Source organism: Thermothelomyces thermophilus, chromosome 4, assembly GCF_000226095.1.
Source record: "Thermothelomyces thermophilus ATCC 42464 chromosome 4, complete sequence".
NCBI lineage: Eukaryota > Fungi > Ascomycota > Sordariomycetes > Sordariales > Chaetomiaceae > Thermothelomyces > Thermothelomyces thermophilus.
In genome coordinates, this window is record NC_016475.1 from 4,188,317 (window position 1) to 4,215,121 (window position 26,805).

At 49.7% G+C, this 26,805-nt stretch overlaps 6 protein-coding genes and 1 non-coding gene across 7 annotated transcripts; 4 read left to right on the forward strand and 3 right to left on the reverse strand.

Annotated features, from left to right (window-relative positions):
- Window positions 1-9,869: 9,869 nt before the first annotated feature.
- Window positions 9,870-13,225, forward strand: MYCTH_2307622 (uncharacterized protein). Its single transcript, XM_003664578.1, has 2 exons — window positions 9,870-10,421; window positions 10,653-13,225. The coding sequence occupies exons 1-2, from the start codon at window positions 10,413-10,415 to the stop codon at window positions 12,972-12,974; spliced, it is 2,331 nt and encodes a 776-aa protein (XP_003664626.1). The 5' UTR covers window positions 9,870-10,412; the 3' UTR covers window positions 12,975-13,225.
- A 1-nt stretch (window position 13,226) lies between these two features.
- On the forward strand, window positions 13,227-15,270 carry MYCTH_2307624 (uncharacterized protein). The gene has a single exon (XM_003664579.1). The coding sequence runs from the start codon at window positions 13,502-13,504 to the stop codon at window positions 15,125-15,127; it is 1,626 nt and encodes a 541-aa protein (XP_003664627.1). The 5' UTR covers window positions 13,227-13,501; the 3' UTR covers window positions 15,128-15,270.
- Window positions 15,271-15,732: 462 nt separating this feature from the next.
- On the reverse strand, window positions 15,733-17,095 carry MYCTH_2063591 (uncharacterized protein; the record flags this gene model as incomplete). Its single annotated transcript, XM_003664580.1, has 4 exons — window positions 15,733-15,854; window positions 15,947-16,782; window positions 16,814-16,824; window positions 16,880-17,095. The coding sequence occupies 4 exons, from the start codon at window positions 17,093-17,095 to the stop codon at window positions 15,733-15,735; spliced, it is 1,185 nt and encodes a 394-aa protein (XP_003664628.1).
- A 247-nt stretch (window positions 17,096-17,342) lies between these two features.
- MYCTH_2307626 (uncharacterized protein) lies at window positions 17,343-18,432 on the reverse strand. Its single transcript, XM_003664581.1, has one exon. It carries the CDS (start codon window positions 18,117-18,119, stop codon window positions 17,610-17,612), a length of 510 nt encoding a protein of 169 aa, XP_003664629.1. The 5' UTR covers window positions 18,120-18,432; the 3' UTR covers window positions 17,343-17,609.
- Window positions 18,433-18,828: 396 nt separating this feature from the next.
- On the reverse strand, window positions 18,829-18,945 carry MYCTH_t120. The gene has a single exon. It is a non-coding gene; the product is annotated as a tRNA-Pro (tRNA).
- Window positions 18,946-19,145: 200 nt separating this feature from the next.
- Window positions 19,146-20,735, forward strand: MYCTH_2307628 (uncharacterized protein). Its single transcript, XM_003664582.1, has 2 exons — window positions 19,146-20,021; window positions 20,131-20,735. Exons 1-2 carry the CDS (start codon window positions 19,346-19,348, stop codon window positions 20,304-20,306), a joined length of 852 nt encoding a protein of 283 aa, XP_003664630.1. The 5' UTR covers window positions 19,146-19,345; the 3' UTR covers window positions 20,307-20,735.
- Window positions 20,736-22,836: 2,101 nt separating this feature from the next.
- MYCTH_2307629 (uncharacterized protein) lies at window positions 22,837-26,375 on the forward strand. Its single transcript, XM_003664583.1, has one exon. It carries the CDS (start codon window positions 22,980-22,982, stop codon window positions 26,316-26,318), a length of 3,339 nt encoding a protein of 1,112 aa, XP_003664631.1. The 5' UTR covers window positions 22,837-22,979; the 3' UTR covers window positions 26,319-26,375.
- Window positions 26,376-26,805: the final 430 nt, after the last annotated feature.

Genomic DNA, 26,805 nt, shown 5'->3' on the forward strand with positions numbered 1-26,805 from the left:
AAAACACCGTTTTCCTGATATGGAATTTACTCTTTTTCTTGTTAACTAATAGCTTATATATATATAATATATTTAGTACTACTTTTACGTACTTCTAGTATTTATCTATCGTCTTAGAGAAGATAAGTATATCGTCAAGATAATATACCGTAAATTTGTTAAGAAAGGGTTAAATAGCTTAATTAATTAGGGCTTATGACGTTATTAGCGCGTTTATAAGTCCGAATAGTATAATAAAGTACTTATAGTAGCTATAAGGTATCCTAAAGGCCGTTTTCTACTCGTCGCCTTCTTTAATCTATATATAATTATAGGCCGATAGCAAGTCAAGACGTATAAAATATTAGGCTCCTACTAACTAATCTCGGAGCTATAAGATTAGTAGTAACAGGTATTAGTTTTTCATAATCTATTCGTTAAGTTACCGATAGTCGACGTATAACCGTAACTTTCCGTCTTTCTTAGGTATAAATAGGATTAGGTAGCCTATTAGCGATATCAATAGGTAGATATATTCTCTTCGAAGGTTTTCCTCTAAATATTATTTAAGTTCTTTATTCTATATCTAGCTTATATAGTAAATCTTAAAGAACTTTAGTCATACTCCTTCCTTAAGCTTAATCTCGTAATCCTATAGGCTATATTCTGGTAATCCTTCTAGATGTTTTAGTTCGAATGCTAGGTATCCCTTATACTCCTTCGGTACTTCCCTAGTCTTATCTTGTTTCTCGGTTTTCTAATAGTATACAAACTTAGTTCTGTCTATAGCAATGCTAGCGATTTCTCCTATCTCAACCTACTACTCTAGTTATAGTGCTCTATATTCGTCAACGGAGAGAATAGCTATCGGCGGTTTAGCTCGTTTCTCCTATTATAACGTCGGTATCGTTATACTATTTCTTCTAGAATCTATAGTAGTCTGCCTACTACTATCTGCCTCTTACGGTAGATCTATAGAACATGCTTTCCCTTGAGCATCGTCCGCTTGCGATCCTTACGTACTCCCTATCTTGCTAGTTAAATATAACTCTATTCGGGGTTATAGGTAGCTACTATTCTTCTAGCTAATGTCTAGGTTATAATCTTTATACTATAATAATCCTAATATTATGTCTTTGTCGTTACCTATATCTATAATACTAAATATAACTATTATAGTCTTCCTTACTATAGTAATGTTAATTAGTTTAGTCTCCTTATATATCTATTATATTGGAAATAGCCCTTTGACTATGCTATACCTCTGCTTTATTCTCTAGGGTATCTATAGCTAATTTACAAGTGTTAGCGAAATTAGGTTTATCTCTACTCTACTATCTACTAGTATAAGCATTTCGTGCTATTTCCATTATACTATTATCTATAGTCGCTTGTCTTGCCACCGTCATCTAAAGATTACAGCGATTTCCTATATTTCTATTAGGAGGTCTCGATATAATAGTTTCTTACGCTAGTTCCTCTTATACTACGCTATTACTTGCCGCTATATGGGCGTTAATAGTTTTTAGGCCCTTCGAAGGGCCCTAACCTATTTCCTAGGTCAGTGCTAACCTCTTTAGTTATTCGGCTAATAGCGGCTTCGTTAATTATACTCATTTCTATAAGCTATTAAGTACTTGTAGCTTTCCATTATTAGGTCTATTTTACTTTCCGTCATACGTACTATAGCTTTATCTAAAGCTCTTAAATTTGCGATTTCTTTTCGTCTATATAATAGAGGTAATCGTTACTCTAATACAAGTTCTATATATCTCGTCCTATTCCATAGTACCTAGGCTAGGCTCGTTTTAGAACTACTATAATGCCTTCTAGATCGTAGGCTTCGATCTTCTAAAGCAATTCGGCTACTCTATTTCCGGCATTATAGACCTATTCTATAAGGTAGAGGCTTCTATCCTTATTTCCTTGTTAGATCGGCTAGTAATTGTTTTCGAATTTGTCGTAAAAGTGGTATCGGCATTCGTATAACATATACTAGAACTAGGGCACTTACACGTATGCCTCGTATCAAGGATATAATCACGTAGCGTCGCCTAGGAGGTATTAGAACTCTTTCCTAAATCCTTCCTACTATATATAGACTATAGATACCCCGATACTAAGGTAGGAATATTTCTTCTAGTAGTTTTCCTATATACGTTCGTCTTTTCTATAGTTTGTATATATAAACTAGTACTTTAGGTTCTGTATATTATAGCTAAGTTACTAGTCGTTAAAATACTCGGTGTAGCTATTAGGCCTATTATATATTATAGACTGTTCCCCTTTAATAGTTTCTACGATACGTTAGAGTTCCCTTATCTCGTCCCTTATCTTATTGCTTTACTAGACGAGTCGAATCAAGCGTCTATCCCGTTTATATAGTTCTATATTAAGCTAGAAAACTTTGTTATAGTACCATTCGATTCGTTCCTAGAGGAATAGAACATTAGGTCTAGGTCTTTCGATTCCTTAGGTATCGGTTGTCTATAATCTGTCCTGCCTCTATATAACCATAAAACCCTACTGCCTCAAGGCTAGGAGAATTGAAATTAGTAGTGTATACTTTCCTGCTATATCCTATTTAGCAAGACCTGTCTCTAGGTCTATAATGACCAGTTCGGAGTACGGTGCTTATTCGTCTTTACTGTCACCGTTACGTCTAAGACTATCCGTATCGCTATCCCTATTTTCGTAGCTTATAGCTACTACTTCGATAATATCCTTAGTGGTTTCGTTAATAACCGTAATTTTCTTTCTAAGGACTGTTTTCCATTCTTTCTTTAGGCTTTGGCATTTTCATTTATGGTGTCCTTTCTTTCTATAGTTATAGTAGGTAACGTTAGACTTGTTTTTAGTTATCTTCTTCCTATTCTACTTCTATATTATATCTATATCTATAGCCCTAGGATATGTCCTATATAAGGTATTAACATATATTTGTTTTTTCTTGTCATTAGCCTTGACTATAGTTCTATTTATTTAACCTCGTTTCTACTACTCTTATATATAGAGTCGATTATCGATTTTAATGGCCTATATAATATATTTATCTAGGGTCTTAGGCCGATCGTACTTATATAGCTTATCTTTAACCTTTTCCTTTAAGCTATTATAGAATAATTATATTAATACCTTATTATTAAGCTAAGACTTAAGTATATCCTATCTAAATTATATAGTATAGGAGGCTACTAACTTGGTTTATTAGAGATTAGCAAGTCTTTCTTATATATAAATCTTCTTGTCTTTATCGCTAAAGACCTTCTAAAGCTCTTCTTTAAAACGGTTATAAGATCGAAAGAGTACCTATATAAATACGTCTCGGTCGTCTTTATCTTCCTTAGTAAGATAGTCATTCTATATAGGCTTAAACTATCTAAGTACCTTGCCCTCTAGTCTTATAGTTATATAGAGGACTTTAGCTTTATTGTCTAGAAACTTATTGTCATTAAGCCAAAAGTAAGATCAGAGGTTTATTAGGAACCCTATAAGATCCTCCTTAGTTCCTCTATATTTACTAGGTAGTTTGATCTTAATATAGCTTACTTTGGCGTCTTAAAGTGCCTTGATTTTGGCGTAGGCCTTATTAACTAGCTTTTACAAGTGCTTTTCGCCGTTCTCGAGTTCCTTAATTCGAGCTTAAGTAGCCTTATCTCTCTAATCTAACTCCTAGATCTGCTAATAGAGTTAACTAAGCTAGGCAAGCAGCTATTCGGCTATAACGTTAGTAGTCATATCAATATTAAGGTCGAAATCACCTTTGTTCTAAACTATAATAGAATAAAGGGAGTAATAGCAACGTATAACAAACCTAACTTAGACTTCTTCTAAAAGGGTTCAGACAAAGGTAAATTAAGCGGGACAAGTATATAGGTCGTCTAAGGGATTTGGTAAAGCTAAAGAGTTTATAATAACACTAGAGTTATCTCTTATAGTAGTTAGCGGTGCTTAGTATAAGTACTATAATTGTAGGTTACTATTACTAGTAAACTCCTAGAGTCTACTATAACGAGTGACTATCTATATATATATATAATCCTAGGATCACTAATAGTCGTAGTGATCCTCTGTACTAGCTTACCTAGCTTACATCGTGAGCTAGTGATTCTCTGCTGGGATCATTTCTTGCCAAGTGTGATCCTGTCCTGATTGGCCTATCATTCCTACTGTCCTATTGGCCTGTTAGGGAGGCGGCTTAGGCGGCGTCCTACATGTATATTTTCGTGATAGGTACTCTATAGCTAGTTTAAATGGTATTTTTACTAGTACGAACCTAGCTTAATAATTACATTAATTAGTAACTTATACCTAGATTAGAGTAGTATCTTTATATATAGATACTAGATATATATCCTCTATAAGGATAGGAAAGCTAAATAGTATATAAAGGACTTTAAGGTACTACTATATAGGCTAATAAGGTATCTTATAAGATATTATATATCTAATATCTATTATATTTAAATACCTAAACTCGACAAGGTTATTATAACTTATAACGTTCGCTTTAATAAAAAGACTTTCTACTATCTAGGTAAAGAGTAGCCGATGGAGTTATTACTAGTAATAGCAAGCTAGGAAGTTAATTAGTTCGATCTTAGCAAAGATTCCTAGGATAGCGATTTTCTCTAAGAAGCATTATAATAGATCTAATAACTAGTAAAAGACTCTATTATAGTAGCTTAGCTACCTCTATTATAAGAGAGTCTAGTGGTAGACTAACCTCTCTAATAGGGTTAAGACTCGGGGGTAAGGGAGCTCTCCGACACGTAGCCTATAAGCAAGTAATCAGTTCTAGAGACTCTTATAATAGAGATATAAGTAATAGACAAACTTACTAAATGGATAAAGAGCTTTAGAGGACTCTTAACCCCTAAATATACGCCTAAGCCCTTGGTAACTTGCCCTACGCTAGCTAGTAAAGGGGATATCTATTAGGAAGTAGGAGGGTTTAAATTAAGGCCTTCCTAGTCACTAGCTAGCTAACTAGACGCTAGTGAGAATAGGAGAGCCGTCAAATCTAATAGAGGAATACCTTCTATGGAAAAATCTAACGTATATAACGAGTAGACGGAAGAGCTAGAAGCTAGGGATAGTACTACCGATATATCGTACCTAGCTAGGCTAGAAGGGTAAAGCGTTAAGCGAAGTCTAGATTAGCTAATATATTCTCTAGAATATAAGAGTAAAGAAGAAGCTATTTAATAACCTCCTATAAGGAGAGGTAGAGGTAGGAAGAGAGCTTATAAGCCTAAGGACCCTATCTAGTTAAGTAAAAGGCTATAAAATAAAGAGAAGATTAATTACTATTACTCCTTTATCTATATAACTAAGGAACTCTAGCGATAGTTCTATAAGACTTACCTACCTAATTAATGGGAAGCTTACCTAGAGGATTAGAGTATAAGAACGATATATATAGTATTTGCTACCGCTATATAATAGAAGGATACTATATGCCTTAGAGTAGCCCTAAATAAGCTATATTAATATATCGACGATCTTACTTACGTTCCTACTAACTAGCAAGACCTATATAACTACCTATTAGGACAATAGTTTAAAGATACGGCTTATAAGGAGATATATAACTTGGAGAGTAGGGGAATATAGAAGATCGTATTACACGAGTAGGCGAAAGCACGACCTATTCTATTAAAATAGGTCTTTATATATAAGTTTAATAAGGACAGTTTCTTAGAGAAGTATAAGGTAAGGATTCATATATAAGGAGATCTATAAGATATTAGCTTAGTAAAAAGTACATACGTAGCTACTCTAGTGGCGTAGTCGTTCTATATAATAATGGTAATCGCTATATACTTCGACTTAGAAGTCAAGTAGTTTAATGTAGCGTAAGCATTCCTTAACACTAAACGACCGGAAGACGATCCTGTCATCTACGAATTACTAGAAGGATTCAAGTAGCTAGGGAAATATATAGAGTTATAAAGAGCTCTATACGGCTTAAGAGACTTACTACTCTTATAGTATAAGGAGTTCTATAAGATGTTATTAGATCTAGGTATAGAACTATTGGGTAAAGAGAAGTACCTCTTCCTAAGCTATAACAAACGTATTATCCTAATCTTCTATATTAATGACTTCTTAGTCTTCTTCTATAAAAGTAATGCTATAGTAGCCAAGTAGGTAATAGAAGGAATTATAGCTTAATATAACGTTTATAAGTAGGGTAATATTGGTTAGTTCTTTGGTATTAGGGTAATTCGAGATCGACCTATATATAAGATATAGTTAATCTATAACTAATATATTAGAAAGGTAGTAAGAAGATATAGGCTAGATATACCTAGTATATATAAGCTAACTTCTTTAAGCTCTAAAGAACTTAAGAAGTTCGAAGGGAGTGCTACTAGTATATAGATTAAAAAGTATTAGGAGCTTATTAGATTAATCTTATATTATATAGTTATACTATATCTAGATATCATATATACCTATTTAATACTTTCTTAATATCTAACTAACTTAGGACTAGACTACTTATTAGAGGTATAATAAGTAGTAAGATATCTATTTAAGAGCTCTTACCTATTAATTTAGTATAGAGGTAAGTAAGCAATAGAAAGTCTAACATTTATAATTACTAGGGACACTTCGTATATAGATAATCTAGATATATAGTATTTATTATAGGGATATATCTTCTTCTTATTTAAAGGTCCTATTATATAGAAGGTATTATACTAGGATACTATTATAATATTAAGTACTAAAGTAGAACTTCTAACGCTCTCCCTTATAGTAAGAGAGGCTATAATACTTAAAAGGCTATTTATAGATATCGATCTTAAGCTTAGGGAACCCTAGAATATCTACTATAATAATTAGCAAACTATTCGACTAGTAATAACTAAGAACGAACGTATTAACACTTGCCTATAGTATATAGATATCTATAATATATAGTTATATTAGGAAGTAATAAAAGGAATATTTAAAGCTATATATTTACTAACTAGTTAGATACTAGTAGATAGGCTTACTAAATAACTTAGCTAATAAGCCTTTAAATGCTAGAAGGCTCTCCTTAATCTTTAAGATATTAATTATAGGCTTATATAACTAGGGGATAGAAAATAAGTTAAATTCGCTAAACAAAATACCTAATACTCCCTATCTATTACTATTAGCTATCACTAGGATTAATAACCTTACCCTTACCTTTATCCCAGCTAGGTAATGATATAGCGCCTAATATATCATTAGACGCGCTAATATAAGTATTATAAGCCTCCTTAATCTTACCTAACTAGTAGAAGATATTATATATAGAGTAGGCAATCTTTATAAAACATGTAAGTTTAGCCTTATTAAGCTCATACTCCTCTATATTATTCACACTAATATGTTTTAGGTCACTCTAAAGAACTATATATAACTTCTTAAGATCCTATATATATCTATTAGCAATTTACCTATATATTAGGGGTAGAGGTTTAAGATCTAGGGACTTATAAAAGCCTTAGCTCTATCTAGTAAAACTTTCATTAAATCCTTTACTAACCTAATATAAGAAGTAAAACTATTATTATAGTTAATATAAGTATTATAAGAGCTATTAGATATATAAGCAATTAGTATATATCTCCTTATACTTATAGGAACTATAGGTATAATAGTAATAGTAAGAGCTAACGCTAGAATAATTACGATATTCGCTAAAAGAACGTCCTACTAGAGCTAACTATATATATATTCTATAAGGTACCTTATAAAGCTTGCTAGCTATAATATTACCATATTTAATTAGCTTAAACAATCTTAATATAACTAGTAAAGCGCTAGAAAACTATAAAACTAGTATAAAATCAATTAAATAGAGATAATAAGAATACTTATAGTTTAGAAGCTTTAATATACTTATACTTTTAAGGCATTATAAGAATAAGAGTTAACCTATTAGCAGTTATAGTATTTATAGCAGGTACACCTAACAAGTTATCTATTAATTCAAGTATAAGAGGCATTATCCTATTATTATTATAATTAAAACTAGTAATACTATTACTACTACGGTTATAATAGCTATATTTGATCTATAGCTTTAAAGGAATCGCTCTACTATACTCGACTCTTTCAGACTTCCAAATACAGAAGGCAGGCCCCTAAAGGAGCTATCGAGGTAAGAGTAACAAAGGATATAATACCAAGAACAGTATTACTACAAAACGTAGTTAAACGACTACCGCGTTTAACTAGGGGGTATGTCGGAAGCTGTAGAGCTTCTAAACGTATTAGCTACGCGTTTGCTACAGCTGTATAAGGCTGTTTAACGTATTGGCCAGTCCCTTTGTCTATAAATGCCACTCCTTTTGTCTCCTTTATAGATAGTTTCAACAAGGTACTCTTTCCTTCGTACAGCCACCTACTATAGACACTGCTTTCAACGCTCCCGGAAGCTCATCACTGCGTTTGGCAAAAGGCGTTGAACAGATCTTTATAGTTCTTCACCAGAGGCTTTAATGTATCATCGGCTCGAACTTTGCCATAAGCTTCTTCCCATATTTCTTGATGGGATGTGAGTCCAAGGAAGATGGCGGCGAGGGTGTTGCAGAAGGTGTGCGTGTTCGGCTAATGGATTGTTTTCGATTCCGCGCCTCCCGAACCCTCTTCCGTCGACGTCGGCGAAAAGAGCAGCAAAGCCGTAGGGGCATCGTAACTATCTTCTCACAAAGACGCAGGCGTATTCTGCGTAATGTCTCTGGACCGATGACCAAACTTGAGCGTGATATATTAATTAACTACCGTACACGCATTGAATGATTCCGCTTCTTAGTTTCCTCAGATCACCTCAAGTTCCAAGCTAAAATGACATCGCTCACTAGCTGCCCATTGACTCACAGTAATCGCCTGCGTGTGCCAATTCCAAGTATGGAGCTGTTGGGAAGGAACAGATCCTAGCCAGGAGCTTGGTGTCTCCAACTCCTGCAATAGCCTCAGTAATTAGTCAGTAGTCAAAACATAGAAGCCGCGTTGCTGGCCTTTTCAGTTGCCTTAGTAGCTAAACCCGTCTATCGCATCACTAGCTTCCGTTCCCTTTACGGACCCCGATTCACTCGAAGTTGGAATAAAGCTGCGAAAATGCATTTGTGCGGAATAACTGGCAAACGATGGCGTTTTCTTCACCCAACGTGACTTCATCGCGTCCACGCCCGACCTCCTGCAACTGCTTTCCGCCAACTCCTGCTCGTACGTTTGAAGGCAATCGCGTGCATGCATCCAAGCTAAGCAGGGTCGATGATGTTCTGTAGCGGTTGTTGCCCTGTCCTAGGGTTCCATTCTGTAGGCCATCGTTACCATGAAAACGGATCAATCATTGGTCTCTTGTATTAGTAGTTTCTTCTCTTGATGGAGCGAAATTTGCGAGAGAGAATCTATTCCGGTTTCATTCTTGTTTGACTTGTTGATCCAAAAGACACTACTCCATGTATTCGGCTTATACGCTTTGTTTGTTGTTCACGGTTATAATTAGGACGGCGGCAGTGAAAGTCTTATTACGAGAGCTCCCGTCTGCGAGCGAATAAGCTAGAAGATGCTCCGAGGTTGGCGCACTGCTAGTGCCCCTCATTCAGCGGGACCGATAGTGCCAATCAAGCGGTGGCCAGTGCTTTCCAGGTTTATCTTGGCACTTGGCGACACATAGCGGCCCGCAAGGTCACGGTCGCGGGCTGCACACTTCTGCTGTTGGGCAGCTCTTCCGGCCGCAGCACGTCACGGTTGCTCTGCCCCGGTGACATTGGCCAACCGTCTTGCTGGTAACCACTAACGGGGTGCGCCTCGCCATGTTTCGTGCTCCTTATCTTAGGCTTGGCACCGAGGTTTCAAACAGCCTAAGATCTGTTATTTTGCGAAACCCTGGCCAGTGGCTGTTTAGGCGGTGAACTCGACATCGAGCCCCACGCTGATCTATCGCTAACTAACTCTCCACCAGTCAAGCAGGTCCAGCAGCAGACTCCGCTTTACCTTGTTGTCTCATGCTCCGTCGCATGCGATTACCCGATCCTCGAGGACTCGCGGCCTCGTTCGAAGGCTGCGTTTCATGTTACTTAGCGATCCCCGAGTTTTTTTTATCGACTTTCACGCCATTTTCCCTCCGCAACCAAGAAGAGCGGATCGGTGACCTCATCGAACTGGCCAGCTGCCGCCCCCTCTCGAAGTGACATTGCGACTATGTGACGACCCCAACTTGCACACCCCGTTGGAAATTGCCTTCCCCCGCGCTAGGAATGGCACAATCTCTTAGCACGAATGGGAGCTCACTGCGTGGCACGATGGGTCTCGCCAACGTCGCCGGAGACGAACCGGCGAAACTCCGATGTTGCTGTGGGAAGGATGACTGTGTCTATCTCTTACACAACTGCTCCGTTCTGGCGAGTGTAGAACGAGATGTCCATACTGCGGCGAGAATGGGGCAGGTCAGTTCATCCCGCCACATACCCTATCTACCGACAACCACACTCCTATGTTTTCCACCTGCGCCTTACTTTCTGCCGTTGCGATAACCCTCGATAGTTTGAGTTCAACCGCGGATATGATGGCCTGCCCTCATTCGCATTATCCGCAGGTTGGCTGAAACGGAGGTTATTTGGCGATTCCACCAAGCGAAGCTTGATGATGACTCTCCGTCGCTGACCACCACGCTGCAGACGCTCCTCACCCGCCATGAAGCTTACATGGCATCTGCCGAACGCGACCGACTCGAGCTCACGGCTCGCATCGAGCAACTGGAGCGCGACAACGCCGAGCTGGAAGCCAAGAACAAATCAATCACCGAAGAGAACAAGTCTTTGCGGGAGGAGTTGGAACAGGTCAACGATACGGTGAAAGATGCCGAGACCAAGATTGGGCTGCTGGAAGCCACGCTCCTCGATTCGCAGCGGGAAGTGCGGCGGCTGGAAAATGCCACCGACAGAGCGGCTACTCTCGAAAGGCAGATAGCATTGCTGGAGGAGGAGCAGGTCGTGCTACGGACCACAATCTCCCGCACCCAAGAGGAGGCCCGCACAGCCATGTATCGCTGGAGGCAGGCCGAAAAGGGTCTCAGCGACCTGCAGGAGCAACTGGAGCGTATGGAGAAGGAGGCTCGGGAGGAACGCGAACGCCATGTTCAAGTCATCAACCGCCTGGAGCGACAACGCGCCATGGAAAGAGAATTGAACACAGCGGCGGGGAGGCTCAAGGGCGCCGCAGCGGCTAAGTCGATGACGGATGGCAGGAACAGCGGCAAAGTGGTGTCGCATTTCGTTCGTGATCTCCTCCAGGACAACGCCAACCTGCAGCTGGGCATCGCTGAGCTTCGCGAGATGCTCATTAACGCCAACGACGAGATTCAGATGCTCCGGGAGCAGTTGATGTACCACCAACCAGCCGGCAGCGGGGAGCCTCGGTCGCCAAAGACACTGCAGGCCGAGCTGGCCATGAAGGAGCCACCACCAACGCCGCCACAACCCCAACGGGTGTCACAGGAGTTGCATGTTCACCACCATTTCCATGTGACTCACAAGCCCGAGGCCCGGAAGTCGAGAAAGAGGAGGGCGGGACTCACACCGGGCGTTCTCACGCCGCCTCAGCTGTCTGCCCCAGGGTCGCCCATCGCCGCTCGCTTCCAACGTGGTTCACTTGCTGGTCCTTTGCTATCGTCTGGTCCAAATGATCCTCCTCCAACCTCTTCTACCGCCCGCTGGTCCCTCCAGTCGCAGAATCAACCCGAGTTCGCTCCGTCATCAGCACCTAGTTCCCCGCGGTCGACAAATAGGGACTCGGTGTTCGACGGGGTTGGAGACTTGCCGTCTCCGACATCTCCAACCACCAGCTTGGACCCGACATCTCCGAGTTGGAAGAACGCACATAGGAAGAAGATATCCGAGCTTTCGCTGAGGAGCATTTCCGAAACGGCCATGTTTCCCACAGACCCAGCACATGCACCACGCGGTCACGCCTCGAGGCCTCGAGCCTTGACCCGCTACTCCATAATGAGCAGTCACTCCAATGCAAGTACTAACTCCCCATACACCACCGACGATGTTCCGACCATCACCTCCCCGCCCTTGTCTGGCTACAAGGATTATGACGGCGTCACGGACGCCGGAGTGCAAACGGCGTTCTCTTTCGCATCATTGCAGTTCGACTCAACCGTGAAACAACGCCCCCGTGGGCTCCGACATGTGGTATCGCACGAATCAATCATGTCTCTGTCCAATGGCCTGGACATCCACACCCTCAAAGCGCGGCCCAGCCAACTCTCGCTAAAGCCTCTTGGCCTGACCGCAGCAGGTACCAACCTCAGCGACGTCACCGCGCAACCCACTTTGACAAGTGGGAATGCCGAGGGAAGGCGCGGCAGCGTCATTCTTAGGGACAGCATAGCTCAGTCCCTGCATCTCGTTACCCCACGACGGACTGGTGAGAGGGTTGTGTCGAGCCCCGTCAGAGGTCGGGGCGACGACAGGGATAGCGGGCGGAGTGCGTCCCGCGCACCCTCGGCGCTTGGCAGACTGGTTTCGTGGAGGCCCTGGAAAGGGGGTAACTACAACACCGATGCCACTCACAGTGTCCTCTCGCCCGAAGCAAGCCCCTCTTCAACTCCTGTCCTGGCTGCATCCGCAGCCTCCACCTCTGCGGAGCCGATTTCGGCGCTTTCCCTGCCTGCCAACGCTGCTGTCGCGGCTTCGTCGACTGCAAGCACACAACTAAGCAAGTCGCCCCAGGGCAGCCTCTCATCAGCGATTACGACGACGACGACCAGCACCTCTAGCACCACTGCAAAAAAAACAACAGCCGCAAACGCAAACGCAAACGCAGCGATGGCAGCCATGTTTCGCGCGCCGGGGGTCAACCAGCCGGGACCGGTGCCGGGGTTTCAGGAGTTTTGGGCTGCGCAAAAGAGAAGAGCCCCGCCGAGTAAGGTCTCAGTCGATGACCAGGCTGGGGTGCAAGAGGCATTGAGAGAGGTTTTAGAAGAGAGCTGAACGGAAAGTTTGGTGTCTAAAATCCTCGTTATTTTGGATTGCTCCCCAGAGGGAGACTTGTGTCGATTGTTATGTATTTGGGGCCGAATCCTGGCTGATTCATCCCATCAAACATTTCTCGTTGGGTATTTCCGGAGTTTGATCTGGCATAAGCAATCTTGCTGCTAATTAATAGTATTAATAGGGAGAGGCGGAGGGTTCACAGGCAGGGCTCGGCTCTTCAAATACCCGCAGGGCGCGCGTCTCATTTGGACGGCATCTCCTTCGCACACTCGCTTTGGCTTTTGCATGTAACCGGACGGCGTTGGCAAGTGGGGGCTGCGGATGACTAACATTGCAAAAGAAACCGGAGGAGGTTGGGGGTTGGAACCTTGTTCAGGGCTCCAACGCCTGGATTTAATAGTACAGTACATACCTTAGTCTGTCTTCGCCAGATTTTCAACCTCAAGCTGTTGTTGGCTGCAGCACAGATTATTGGACAATTCTTTGTCGGCCTATCACCATTTCGCTTCTCCTGAGCTTGAACCATGGCAGAAACAAATAATAGGTTGTCCTGCGAGGGCGCTGCCACCCCGGCGCCTTCTCAGAAACGGGACAGAGAGTATGGGATGTGTGTAGATCCACTCGTCGATGAACGGAGTGAAGATGGCAGGGAAGGATTTCAAAGGAAGCTCACAACCCTGAAAGAAGAAGGCCGGCTGCTTGAGATTTATGGATTCATTCTCAAATACCGCCCCGGAAGGCCGGTGCGGCTTCGCCAGCCCATTCGCGGGGGCTACAACGCCGCCTTCTGCCTCGAATACGCCGACGGAGCGGCCGTCTTGCGTGTGGCGCTTCCCGGGGTCAATGCCTTTGCGGAGGAGAAGGTTCGCGTCGAGGTTGCCACGCTGCGCTACATCGAGAGGATGACCTCCATACCAGTGCCGCATGTCTATCACTGGGGCACCGCCGCCGAGAGCCCCCTGGGATTAGGTCCGTTTATCATCATGGACTACATCCCTCATAAGTGTTCTCTGGCCGATATCCTTCAGGATCCGTCAGTCAAGGAGGACCCGGGGCGACAGTACCTCGACCGCAACGTGCCCGGGGACAAGCTCGAGCGTCTCTACGGACAGGTCGCACGCATCATGCTGGAGCTGTCGAGGCTCGAGATGTCCCGGATCGGCTCTCTCGCGTACGACGAGGACCGCGACGCCTTCACCGTCGGCAGCCGCCCCCTGACGCAGGACATGAACGAGCTCGTCGTGCAGGGCGGCGTTCCGCCGTGCGTGCTCCCGCCCGAGCCGACCACCTACGCGTCCTCGCGGGAGTGGTACGAGGTGCTCGCCGACCTGCACGTCGCACACCTAACGTTCCAGCGCAACCAGGCGATCGAGTCGGCCGATGACTGCCGCGACAAGTTTGTCGCCCGGTTCCTGTTCCGCCAGCTGGTGCGCCAGGGAAAGCTGCTCCCCGATTGGGAGGGAGGGTCATGGGGAAGAAAGAAGAGAAGGGGGGAGGAGAAGTTCAAGCTCTGGATCGACGACTTCCGCCCGCACAACATCCTCGTCGACGCGGACCTCAACGTCGTCGGCGTCATCGACTGGGAGTGGGCCTACTTTGCGCCCGCCTCCTTTAGGGACGAACCGCCCTGGTGGTTGCTTCTCGGTCGGCCCGAGCTCTGGCGCGGCACCGTGCTGGACTGGCGGGATGAGTTCTCCGGCGTGCTGGACGTGTTCTGCAGGGCTCTTGATCACGTCGAGGAGAAAGAAGAAGAACGAGAAGAGAAGGAGGATGACGGGAAATGGTCCATCGACCAGCGCATCGACGCTTTGGGTCTTGATGCGAAAGAAGGATTCCCAACGATGACATTGCGCTTATCGGAGCGGATGCGACAGAGCTGGGACTCGGGAACGTTCTGGGCCAACTATGCGGCCCGTAGGTGCTACGGTTTCGACCCCGTCTTTTGGGACTTTCTCGACGAGCGCTTCTTTCGCGAGAATGCCGAAGGCGGGTTCGAGGGCAGGATGCATCTACTGCCGGACAAAGTACGAAGACGCATGCAGTCGTTCGTCGACAAGAAGGTCGAGGACAGCAAGGAGGAGAAAATCGACGAGTGGGAGCCCCAACAGGCAAGGGAATATCTCGCTGAGATACTGGCCGATCTTGATTAATTTTTCCACAACGAGCTATCCCCGCTGCATCCCGTCTCCTGCGAGAGAATAATTACATTATTAATACGACAATAACTGACAAATCTTATATTAATTAATCAACCAATATTCCTCGTGGCCACTGAATGTCAACAATGTTCTCAGCAAGCTTGTCAGAAATACATCCAAGGACGGTTCAAAGCAGTGCCATGAAGCTCACTTCCTCACTTCGTTCGCTGCGCTGTGGGCGGCTGGTTCCGTTGTCGTCGTTGCCCTGCCGGCAAATCGAGATGATGAGCCTGACAAATGCACCAATCCCGGAAAGAGACAATTCTTGCTATGTTCCCTAGAGAAGATTCAAAGACTGCTTCCCCCCTTCTGGTACTAATTAACAGTGGACTGTTGGGTACAATAGGCACGACATTAGCGGCGAGGAAAAGAGGGCCTATCTTGCCGCTAAGAGGTGCCTCCTGACGTCGCCTCAGCGGCTCAACCTCCTTCCCGGAGCGAAGACCCGGTGGGATGAGCTGGTTGTTGCCCTTCACCAGATAGATCCACGCCTTGCAGATCCACACCACCGGCCAGTTCCTGCCCTACCACGGGTACTACCTTCAAGACGCACCTCCTCACTCATACATGTAGCAATATTCTCCGTCCACCGTCGAGGCAACCTCACCGACCGTCTTTGCCTCACCAAGAATGCCAAAGTCCATTGCCGTCTCGAGCGTTACGTCGTCACTTGGCGGATCTGAAGCAGGTCAGCATCATCCGTTCAAAGGGAACGAAAAAAAAAAAAAAAAAAAAAAAAAAAAAAAAAAAAGGGAAGGGAAGGGAACTCACCGTTCGCCGCCGTGCTCGTGCCCCAGACCTGATACGTCCTCCCCTCGAGGTCCAGTCCCTGCCAGATGGTCCAGACGCGGTCGACCTGGGCGTGGTGCAGCCAAAAGACGGGGTCGCTCGGGCTGGCGAAGACGTCGAGCGCGTCCGGCCCGACCTGCCAGTGCCCGGACGCGTGCACGCCCCCGGGCACGCCCCCGGGGGCGTCCATGTCGCGCACGAGGCAGCCTAGGTCGCCGGCGCAGCCGTCCAGCAAGGCCACGACCGCGCCGGGGCGCGTGCCGAGGCTGAAGTGCGGGCTCAGGTCCCGCCGGAGGCACCGCGGGTTGTAGCCCAGCCCTCCGTGCGGGCCGCGGGGCTCGAACGCGACGGGGCCGAGGCGCACCTCGAAGCGGCCCTGGCGGAACGGCCCCGTCGTGACGCACCCGCCGCCGGTCGCGGGCGGGATGACCACGTGCGCGCCGCCGGGGACGGAGATGACGGTGCCGTTGCGGCCGGGCACGAAGGCGCCGTTGCCGCCGAGCGAGTGCGGCCCGCCGTCGAAGACGGCCGCCGCGCGCGGGTCGGCGTAGCTCGCCGTCCAGTCCCAGTAGGGCAGCGGGCCGGCGTAGTCGCAGCGGTCGCGCAGCGCGCCTGCGAACAGGTGCAGAAGGTGGCGGTGGAAGGGCAGGAAGAGGCCCGACGCGTGGACGAAGGGAGTCTGTAGGATGTGGGCGACGATGAAGTCGTCGTAGAGCGCCCGGGCGCCCGGGGCGGTGGACTGCGGCGTCCGCGCCGGCAGCGCGTTGAGGCAGTGGATCGCCGAGATGAAAGCGGCGCGGTCAGCCAGGGAGAGGGTGCTCCTGCGCGGTGAAGGATCTGTTTAGGTACTTACACTGGGGCTCTGGCGTTTTGTCCGGAGTCGAAGGGAAGGGAAGAATGAGGGAAAGGGAGAACGTACCATTCCTGGCGGCGCTGGATATTTTGGGCTGTGCAGCCTGAGGTGCGGTTGCTGATGGCGTCTAGAACGTTTCGCTGGTACTGAGCTTGCAGCTCGAGGATTCTCTGGGATGCGGCCGCTTCAGCGTCGACGTTGCCGAGCGGGGCGGCGGCGGCCTGGTGAGCCAGGAGAATCAAGGACAGGAGTGCTGCTGGTAGTGTTGAGAGCTTCATGGTGTTATAATTGATGACTGGCTGGGTGGCTGGATATCGTTGTGTCACAAGTCATTGGTAGTTAAGAGAATTGGGTCAGCGCCTGTCCCTGGTTCGTTAACGGAGTGAAGTCGACGACTAATATTTGGTTGATTGGAGAGACAGAGAGACGCGAGCATGAGCAATATATAGATCAGGGACTGAACCTTAGACCTGACGCGTGCTTCGGAGGACGAACGCGTTCCGTGTCTGTCCCAGCTCCTGTATGCATCTCTCGGAGTGGCGGGATCATGAAACTGGTACTCCATTCCGCGCCTCATTACTCCTATTATTTGGGCTGCGAACCCAAGGTCCCGTAAACCCCAGGACGAGAGTAATTATTCAAGGTGAGATGGGTAGTTCTGAGAAGTGGAAAACCCGATGAATCAATCTGAATCGCGCCATCGTACGGGACAGTTCTTGCCGTGGAAGATGTCCAACTTGCGGTACAATTCTGAATCACCCGATCAGCGCCCATGAGGTGTCGCCGACGCGGTTACCATCCTTCTGCCTCCCTCTGCGTCTGCATTGCCTCTCTCGCAGCTTTCACTGCCTCCCACTCCTGCAGCAGGGTTTTGACGCGCTCGCACGTTAGATCGAGGACTTCTGCCTTGTTGAGAGGCCGGCGCCGTGCTCGGGTTTTACCTCGCCGCCCCTCTGATATCCCGTGCTGTTTTCCATCGATGGAACCATCCACACGCGCCTCAACCTCGTCGACGCCAAGTGTTGCCTGCAAGGTCTCGAAACAAGCAGTGAGCTTGTCGCGGTACCTCTTTCCGACGCGGTTCTGTCGCCTGCGCGCGTGCTGCAGCCGCGGACTTGGTGTCTGCCTGTCGTCATCTTCCGGGACCGGAGAATCTGGGGGCTCGGGCGAATCGGTGGCATCAACGGCAGCATCGGCGGTGTGTATGATCGCGTCGCCGCGACTTGCACTGGATTTGCGGGGCTTGCGCTCTGGTACCCTGGTCTTGGTGCTCCCTTTAGTCGATGCTTGCCCAGCTGCCATTCTGCTAGCGGCCGCGCCGTAACCGGTATTGCTCTATGTGCTGTCTGCTGTCGTTTGATGATGAATTGGGACTTCTGAGTCGGCATTGATGGGGACATCGGTGCGAAGAACCCGGCATGCCGTTCCCTGCCCAAGGTGAAGATAATTTTTACCTACCTAAGGTGCCTAAGGTACATACCTAAGATACTCTACAGGCAATTAGTCACTTCATTGAGGTACCAAGCACAGTACGGAGTAGGCATGCGGCTGGAAAGGAAAGGGCGGGGCAGTGACCAATTGCTTTCTGAGGTTGCGGTCGTCAAGATTGCTTTCCTGCAGGTGTCAGGAAAGGGCAGCGGAGCAACTGAGAACCCCAGTCTTCTCTTCCTTATTTGAGCCTCGTGCTTGAAGGATGCCCTGGTTAAACCAACCAAATCGATTTCAGGCTGACTGGTTGCAACTCAACTATCAGGAAATTTACGCATTCGCAAGGAGCGTGACCTGGCTCCGGATCCTGTGGTTTTTCTTCTTCTGCTTTTTGCAGGCAGCCAATGCAGAAACAACTTAATTAAAGCCCGCCGCGAGGGAAAAAGAAATATACAAATCTGTAAGGTTCAGATTAAGCAAGGCGCTCGCCATGTCTCAAGACACTGCCGAGACAAAACAACACAAAACAGAACATTTGCCCACAGCGACGTATCGAGTCACTTCCAGCGGGCAAAGCGAGAAGGGGCTCAATCGGGGATCGAACCCGAGACCTCGCACATCTTTGAGTGCTTGTTATGTACAAGCATGGGAAGACTGAACGCAACCCGAAGCGCGAATCATACCACTAGACCATTGAGCCGACATCTCTAGTTGTGGGTTTACTTGTTGAATGGTCTTGTTTTTGAGTCCGCGACGTGCGGGGCCAAATCAACATTGACGGAACACTTCGTAAACACTTGCGCGGCAAGAACTAGGTATTTGAACCGAGACATGAAAAGCTCCACCTTTGTCTACCTGATGTTCCAAGTCCGACGTTAAATCCGTAACCTACTAGTTAAATTCCGGCTTTATATCCGTGCGGTGTGTGTGCCTGGCATCGCCTTCTGGCACCACTCCTTCCTGTTTCAATATAAATAATTACTTAGCATTCAAGTAGCAAGACGAGATTCGAGGCCCAGCTCTTTGAACAAAAAAGGGCGACATATTAGCCCCCCGTCATTAACCACACAGTAATTAATATCGTCAAGTGATTCTTCGAAATGACCGGCTCAAAAGAGCAGGTCTACGCTCCGGGACACCATCCCTCGCAGACCAAACACCATGAGTGGCGCACGGCCGAGAACAGCGCCGCCCACCTGATCCCGCACCTCCAGCGCCTCGGCCGCGAGAGGCCGCACCTCCGCGTGTTGGACGTCGGCGCCGGCTCGGGCACCATCACGGCCTCCCTGGCCAAGTACCTGCCGCCCGACGGGACCATCCTGGGGACCGACATCTCGGACGACATCCTGGCCCGGGCGCGGGAGCACGCGGCCGCGCAGGGGCCCGACGTGGCCCGGCGGGTCGCCTTCCAGCGCGCCTCCGTCTACGAGCTGCCCTTCCCCGACGGCGCCTTCGACGTCGTGCACGCCCACCAGGTGCTCTGCCACCTGGCCTCGCCCGCCGACGCGGTCCGCGAGATGGCGCGCGTGTGCGCGCCCGGCGGCGTGGTGGCGCTGCGCGAGGCCGACCTGCGCATGTGGTGCGCCTGGCCGGCGCTGGACGGGCTGGAGCGGTTTCAGCGGCTCATGGCCGACGTGCTCGTCGCGAACGGCGGCCAGGCCGAGGGCGGCCGCAGGCTGCTCTCGTGGGTTCTGGAGGCCGGCGCCGAGAGGGGGGACGTGGAGGTCGGCTTCGGGACGTGGTGCTATAGCGCGCCGGAGGATCGTAGGGCCTGGGGTCAGTTTTGTCTTTGCTCTTTGCATTCTTTACCTTTCCCTCTCTCGCCCTTTCACCCCTTTGTTCTTCTTCTCCTCATTTTTCTTCCGGATGCTGACCGGCATGATAGGCGGGTCGATGATCAACAGGTTACGGACTGGGCAGATGCGTGACAAGGGAATCGAGCTAGGGATCGTCACAGAAGAGGGCATCGAGGAGATGATCAAGGCTTGGGAAGAGTGGATTGGGGCAGACGATGCAACGCTGGGCATCGTGAATGGCGAGGTGATTTGGAAGAAAAAGTAGCACGCGGCGGAAGGGGTTTGAGATCAATGCTACCGAGATACGAGGGGCATTGAGATGAAAATTGATGATTTCACCGATCTTACGGCAACCGAATTCCGCTCGAGTTGCTGGACAGGGAAACTATGCCGGGTAAGGAATGGAAAAAAAGAGTACCTAGCCGCCGAAAGTGCCCTCTCTCTCGTTTCGGTGGCTGCCGGAAGGACATGGCCGGGAGTCAAATGAAAGCAACAACCTACCAAAATTCAGGTACTTGTTTTTTCTAGTGTAGGGTACGAAGTAGTATACGGACGTACTTTACAAAGACAACTACGATACATTCAAGCCTGGTGGGGGCGGGTTGCAGTCGCGGGACTCTAGTCCGTACTCCGTGCTCCGCATTCCGTATTTTCATCTAGATAAAAAAATAAGCCTAAGACAGACCGAGACAATCAGGGTTCGAATTTCCTGATTTGAGGCGGACAGTGTCCAGAATTTCATTCCTGCTCACCGGAATCCAGATAGGGACTTGTTTATTATTATTATTAGAACCGCAGATTGGCATTTTTCAAATACGTGTAAAAGCAAAATGCGTTTTTAAAGTGGAGAGGACGCCTGCCTCATGATAATCGTGGCCGATGTAAATCACGACATGCGCATCAGTTTCGCATTCGTCGTCCTGAATCGAAGAATAAAAGGGGGGGGGGGGGGGGGGGGGAGGCCGAAGATTACCGGTAGCCGCTGCACCTGAAGGTAACGTGTCAGCGGAAGCTGGTTCTGGATCCGACGCTAGTGCGACGAAACACTGGATCGATCTGGGAGCCAGCGACGGCTGCAGCGGGACGTGTCAGGGATGCTCAAAGAGATGTTCCGCGGTTAATAACGAGGGCGATGATCGCACCCCAAGATGGTTGTGAAAGGGGTGGATGTCCATGGGCCAAGCCGGGTTAAACTCCAAGTACTTTCGTATAGGCGGTGATGGGGGGGTCGCACTCGCAGTAGTTACTAACTACGCAGTAGAGTGCACACACATTGCATCCCTCCAGCGTTACGAGGGACTCGGACAGGCTGGCCGTCCTGTTCGCCAAGCAGAATGACGCGACAAGTTGCTGGACTTTACCTAGTGGGGAAGGGGGGGGAAGGCAGCCGGGCCTAGACCCGCCCAACCACCGGATATGACGGCATGCTTCGCCTGCAGGACGACGTCATAGCCCTTGTCGCAAACAGATTCGCGGTGAAATCCAGATCCGCCGCGCGGTTTTGGTTGGGTGTGCGCCGGAGGGATGGGTGGGGGAGACTCAGTGCAGGGTCAGAATTTTTCGCACTGCAAGAGGCTTCGACTGGACCAGTGTTCTGGCCCTGAAGCGTTCACGCGAAAGCAAGTCGTTCTTGCCGCGGAAACAGTCAGGGTCCTGCGAGAGGGTGGGCGCCGGCTCCTGATTGGTTAACATGCTGCCCAAATCAGCAGAGGATCGCCGAGAGCCCATGCCTTGGCAGCCTCTTCTCCTTCCCGGGCCACCTCACGAGAGACCCTGATGAGAACGGGTCTCAGAAGCGTAGAGCTAAGTCGCAGATAAGGTTCAGTTGATTGCTTTATCATCCAATACCCACTCCGTACACGTGTGTCTGAGCGTGGGTTTCGGAAACCGCGAGTGGCTCCGGGCGACATGGAGAGGTACTTATTTACTTCAGCACCTTGAATCGGGCTGACAAACAAACCCAGGTGAGGTAAAACGTCGGAGTACAGAATACACGGGAGCGATCCATCGTTCGTGAACTACTCCGTATGTAGTGTATGGTGCCTACCGGAGGAGGGAGATACGGAGCCTCGGGGGCCTGACGAGCAAGGTCGACACAGCACTTTGCTGCAAATTGTGCTTGGCATGTGGAGGAAGCCTGAGGCAGGGTGGGGCCTGCTCCAGTCGGTGGGCAGCCACTTACTGATGTCGTGCTTTCTCGCATTCCCGTCAAATTCCCAGGATTCCCAGGAATCCATTCCAGCAGTGGAAAGTGTGTTCTTTAACAGAAGCAAGTGGATTTGGCCGATTTTCCATCGGTCACCCACCCACCAACGGGGTGCCACAAAAATCCGTGACCTGGCAGCAGGACCACTCGCTACACTAAGTCACAAGATCTTCCCAGGTTTCCCGTGCGCTGCGGCCGCACATCAGCCTAAGGTAAGGCAAGCGTGTCCCGACTCGGCCCGGGTAGGCAGCAAAAAGTTCCAGACTCGGACTGCAGTGGTTCCGAGTTGCACCAGCACCTATCGCTGGGGATCCAGAATAGTACTCAGCTGGCTGCGAGATTCCGGCTTAGTCACGGGGCCGAGCGCACACTGTATGTATGTATGTACGGAAGTACATACGGATTAATCCGTACATACGGAGCTACAATCCATTCCTTCCCGTAGTTGTGGCGCACTCCCGTCTTTCGAACCCACTGGCCCTGCCTGGTCCCTCCACAGCAGAGAACCGGTTCCAGACCGGGTGACAAATCCCAGCCCTCGCCGATCCGTTTTGCGAGCCGAAAGAAGGTCCTGCGGTTCCTTGCCCGCGACACGCATCTCGACACATCCGTCTCGGCTCCGGCACGCCATTGCCATTGCCATCACCCATCGCCCATCGTCGCCATTGCTACCGACAACGACCTCGCCGTCATCATCCGATGCCTCGACTTTTTTAACACCACGCTGGCAACATGGCGAACCCGGTGGGGGAGGATAGCTGGGTCGAGTACGTCGACAACCAGCTGCGTGAGGCCACCGACCTTGAGAGCCGCGTGCGCGTCATCGAGTCCTTCCGCCGCGCCACGCAAGCCGAGCCCGGCAGCCTCAAGGTATGGATGGCCTACTGCGAATACTTCTGGTCGCTCTACACCGACTGCCACCCCGGCAGCGACGCCGGCTGGCCCCAAGAAGAGCAGCAGTTTGGTCGCGAGAAGTTCACCCTCGATGCCGCTCTCCACCTGTGGCAGGAGGGCTACGAGGCGGTGCAGTACCGCCTCTCCGACAGCCACGAGCTCTGGAACCGATGGGTGTCGCTCGAGATGGAGCTGCTGCGGCGCACCGCGACCGAGGCTGGCGTACGCCGCATCACCCACCTGTTCCGGAACCGTCTGGCCGTCCCCCACGCCGCCTGGGATGCCACCTCCCAGATGTTCTCGACCTTCCTCTCCGAATACAACCGCCATGCCTACGAAGCCGAGATGCAGCAGGTGACGAGAAACGCAAAGACAGCCAAGCGGCTCTACGACCTGCGCGATCCCTGGGAAACGAAGCTCGCTCTCGCCGTCAAGTCACACGATACCGCCGCGCTCCGATCGATCATGTCCGAGTATCTCGACTGGGAGATCCGGCTGACCAAGTCCAAGAAGGACGCGAGGGATGTCGTCGTCAATTTCCAGATCTGCCTCGGCCTGTTTTCCCGAGCTCTGACCGGCGTCCTGGCTTCGGACGAGGACACTTGGCACAACTTTGTGGTCTTGATCTCCACCACGCACACAGACCTCAAGAACGGCCGCTGCCATATTCCCGCCCACTTAGTGCCTAATAAGCTTGACGTGCTGCAGCGTGCCGTGCGCCACGTACCCTGGTCCGGCGCGATCTGGGCGCGGTACATCTTGACAGCCGAAGAGGTTGGCCTGTCATTCACCGACATCGAGCGCATCAAGCACGCCGCCACTGACAGCGCGCAACTGGACAGGGACGGCATGTCTGGCGTGATCGAGATGTACTCGGCCTGGTGCGGCTACCTCAAGCGATCGGCCATGAATCCCTGTGCGACCGAAGAAGCTGTCGATGTCGCCGAGGTCGGGCTGCCCTCCGCCCTCGAGGATGTCAAGCATTGGGGGAGGCGCAAATATGGCGAGGCGTACCAGGGCGATCCCGACTATCGACTAGAAAGAATACTGATCCAGTTCCTGACCGAGCGGAAGGAGGACATCGAGGGCGCACGCGCAGTGTGGGAAGAGCTATCGCGCGTCGAGCTTCACGCCAACAACTACGACTTCTGGCTCAATTGGTATATGTGGGAAATGGTGGTATTTGCTTCCGCGAGAAGCAAGGCGCGCAGCCCAACCCCCGCAACCATGGCACAGGGCTTGCGAGTACCTACTTATGCTACCCGCGTCTTCACGCGAGCGCTCAAGGTGCGGACTGTAGACTGGCCCGAGCGCCTTATGGAGGTCTATCTCAAGCACTGCAATGACTACGAGTTGGCCGAGACCTTACGAGAGGCGCAAGACACCATCTACAAGACGCGCAAAGGTGTGGCCAAACGCCGTGAGCGGGAGGCTGCCCAGGCGGCACAGGCGGCGCAAGCCGCACAAGCTGCTCAGCAGCAGGCCACACAGATAGACCAGCCGATGGCGGATGCCACCGACGTGGACTCCTCGCCGGGCTCCAAGCGGAAACGCGAGGCCACGCCAGGAGAAGATGATAACGGCAATAAACGGGCCCGGAGCGAGAGCCACGGCGAGGAGCTCAAGCGTGATCGCGAGAACACGTCGGTCTGGGTGACCAACCTGCCCAAAGATGCAACGCAGACAAAACTTAAGCAGTTCTTCCGCGGGTACGGCCACATTAACAACATTGAGCTTCAGAAACGGGACGATTCCGCAATCGCCTTGGTCGAACTGGGTTCGCCGGAGGACGCCAGGTCAGCGCTGGTGCGCGACGCCAAGTATTTCGGCGACCATGTCGTCCAGGTGACCCCGGCAACCGACTGTACTCTGTTCGTCACCAATTACCCTCCCGAGGCTGACGAGCAATACCTTCGCGACTTGTTCAAGAACTGCGGTGAGATTTTCAGCATCCGCTTCCCCAGCCTCAAGTACAACACGAGACGCCGCTTCTGCTACATTACATTCCGGGACCGCACCGCGGCGGCGGCAGCCACCCGTCTTGATGGCAAACCGCTCGAGTCTGGCAAATACAAACTCACCGCAAAATTCTCGGATCCCTTGGCCCGTCAACAACGCCATGGCGCCCAGGCCGAGGAGCGGGAGCTCCATATCGTCAACTTACCGCGCAGCGCCTCCGAGGACGACGTCCGCGGCATTTTCAACAAGGCAGGCCGTGTCACAAGCGTACGCATTCCGCGCAACATGGCCGGGCAATCGCACGGTACAGCCTTCGTGGTCATGGAGACAAAGGCCGAGGCGCAGGAGGCTATCCGGACACTCGACAAGCTCATCTTTGGCAACCACCCGATCAAGGTCGAGCTCTCTCGCCCCCCGGCAAACAAGGTGACCGCTACCACCCGGGTGACGGACGGCGTCATGCGTGAACAAACCGCATCCCCGTCCCCGGAGCCCTCCAATCCCCAATCGCGGCCGACACCCTCGTCCCCGGGTGCGGCGGGAGCCAAACCCACTCCGGCTGAACTCGCTGCCCGCACCATCGCCGTGCTCAATGTACCCGATACCATGACCGACGCCCGGCTGCGCACCGTGCTCGCTTCGGCCTCTGGTCTCCAAGACCTGACCAAACTGGTGCTGCACCCGCAGCACGGCGGCGCGGTTCTCGAGTATGCCACCCCCACCGCAGCTGGAAAAGCCGCCCTGGCCGTGGACGGGGTCGAGGTGGGTGAGGGCGGCCGGAAGTTGCGCACCGGCACCGTGGCGGAGCTGTTCAAGGCGAAAGCGGAGAAGAGAGTCGACCGCATAGATCTGCCTTCCGCGTCTCGGAGTGCCACGGGGGGGCAGGACGAAATGCCGAAGAAGAACGCGGCCGCGGCCGGGTTGATGCCGCCTCCGCCGGCCGTGGTCAGACGGCCTGCCGCAGGGGCGGGGAGAGGCGGGCCGAAAAGGTTGTTGGGCTTCGTGAAGTCGACGGATGTCACCAAGAAGGCCGAAGGAGATGCAGAGGGGCTGACCAATGGGGTGAAGAGCCCGGAGAAGGACCAAGGTGGGAGGAAGAGCAATGAGGATTTCAAAAGGATGTTTTTGGGCGGCAGTGGGGACACCAATAATAAGGATGCGGCTGCTCCCGACAGTGATGCCCACGCAGACAAGGTTGAAACTAAGGTGGAGGGTTAATGGGAGCATGACAGCATAGGGGGGAAGACCGGCTTCCCCTCCTGCTACTAAGTTATCGGATGGAGCACGGATGTATGATACCAAATCACGGATGGTGCCGGCGGGGATCGCGGCTCAGGTATTAGGTGCTATGAATACCCCCTTTGGCATGGTTGCTTTTGACTGGGGACTGCAAGTTGTCGTGTGCATGCTGGGGGGGGGGCGGTTCGCAGGCAGATTTTGGTTTTTGTAACCACTCCCAGCTTGTAGGTACCTACTGTACATCCATGTACGCACATACATACAACAGGCGACACTTGCTCCTCAACTACTATTATTACCTACTCTACACCGCAGAAGTTTGATAGATGAGTGGCGATTCTTGCTTCAATAACTACTATGCTCTTGATAGACCCGTTCTCACCATCAACCCTTCCCGCTTAATTAATTATCTTCTTTCTTTCTCAACTGCTTTTAACCGGAATTCATACAATATTATTCCAACTTA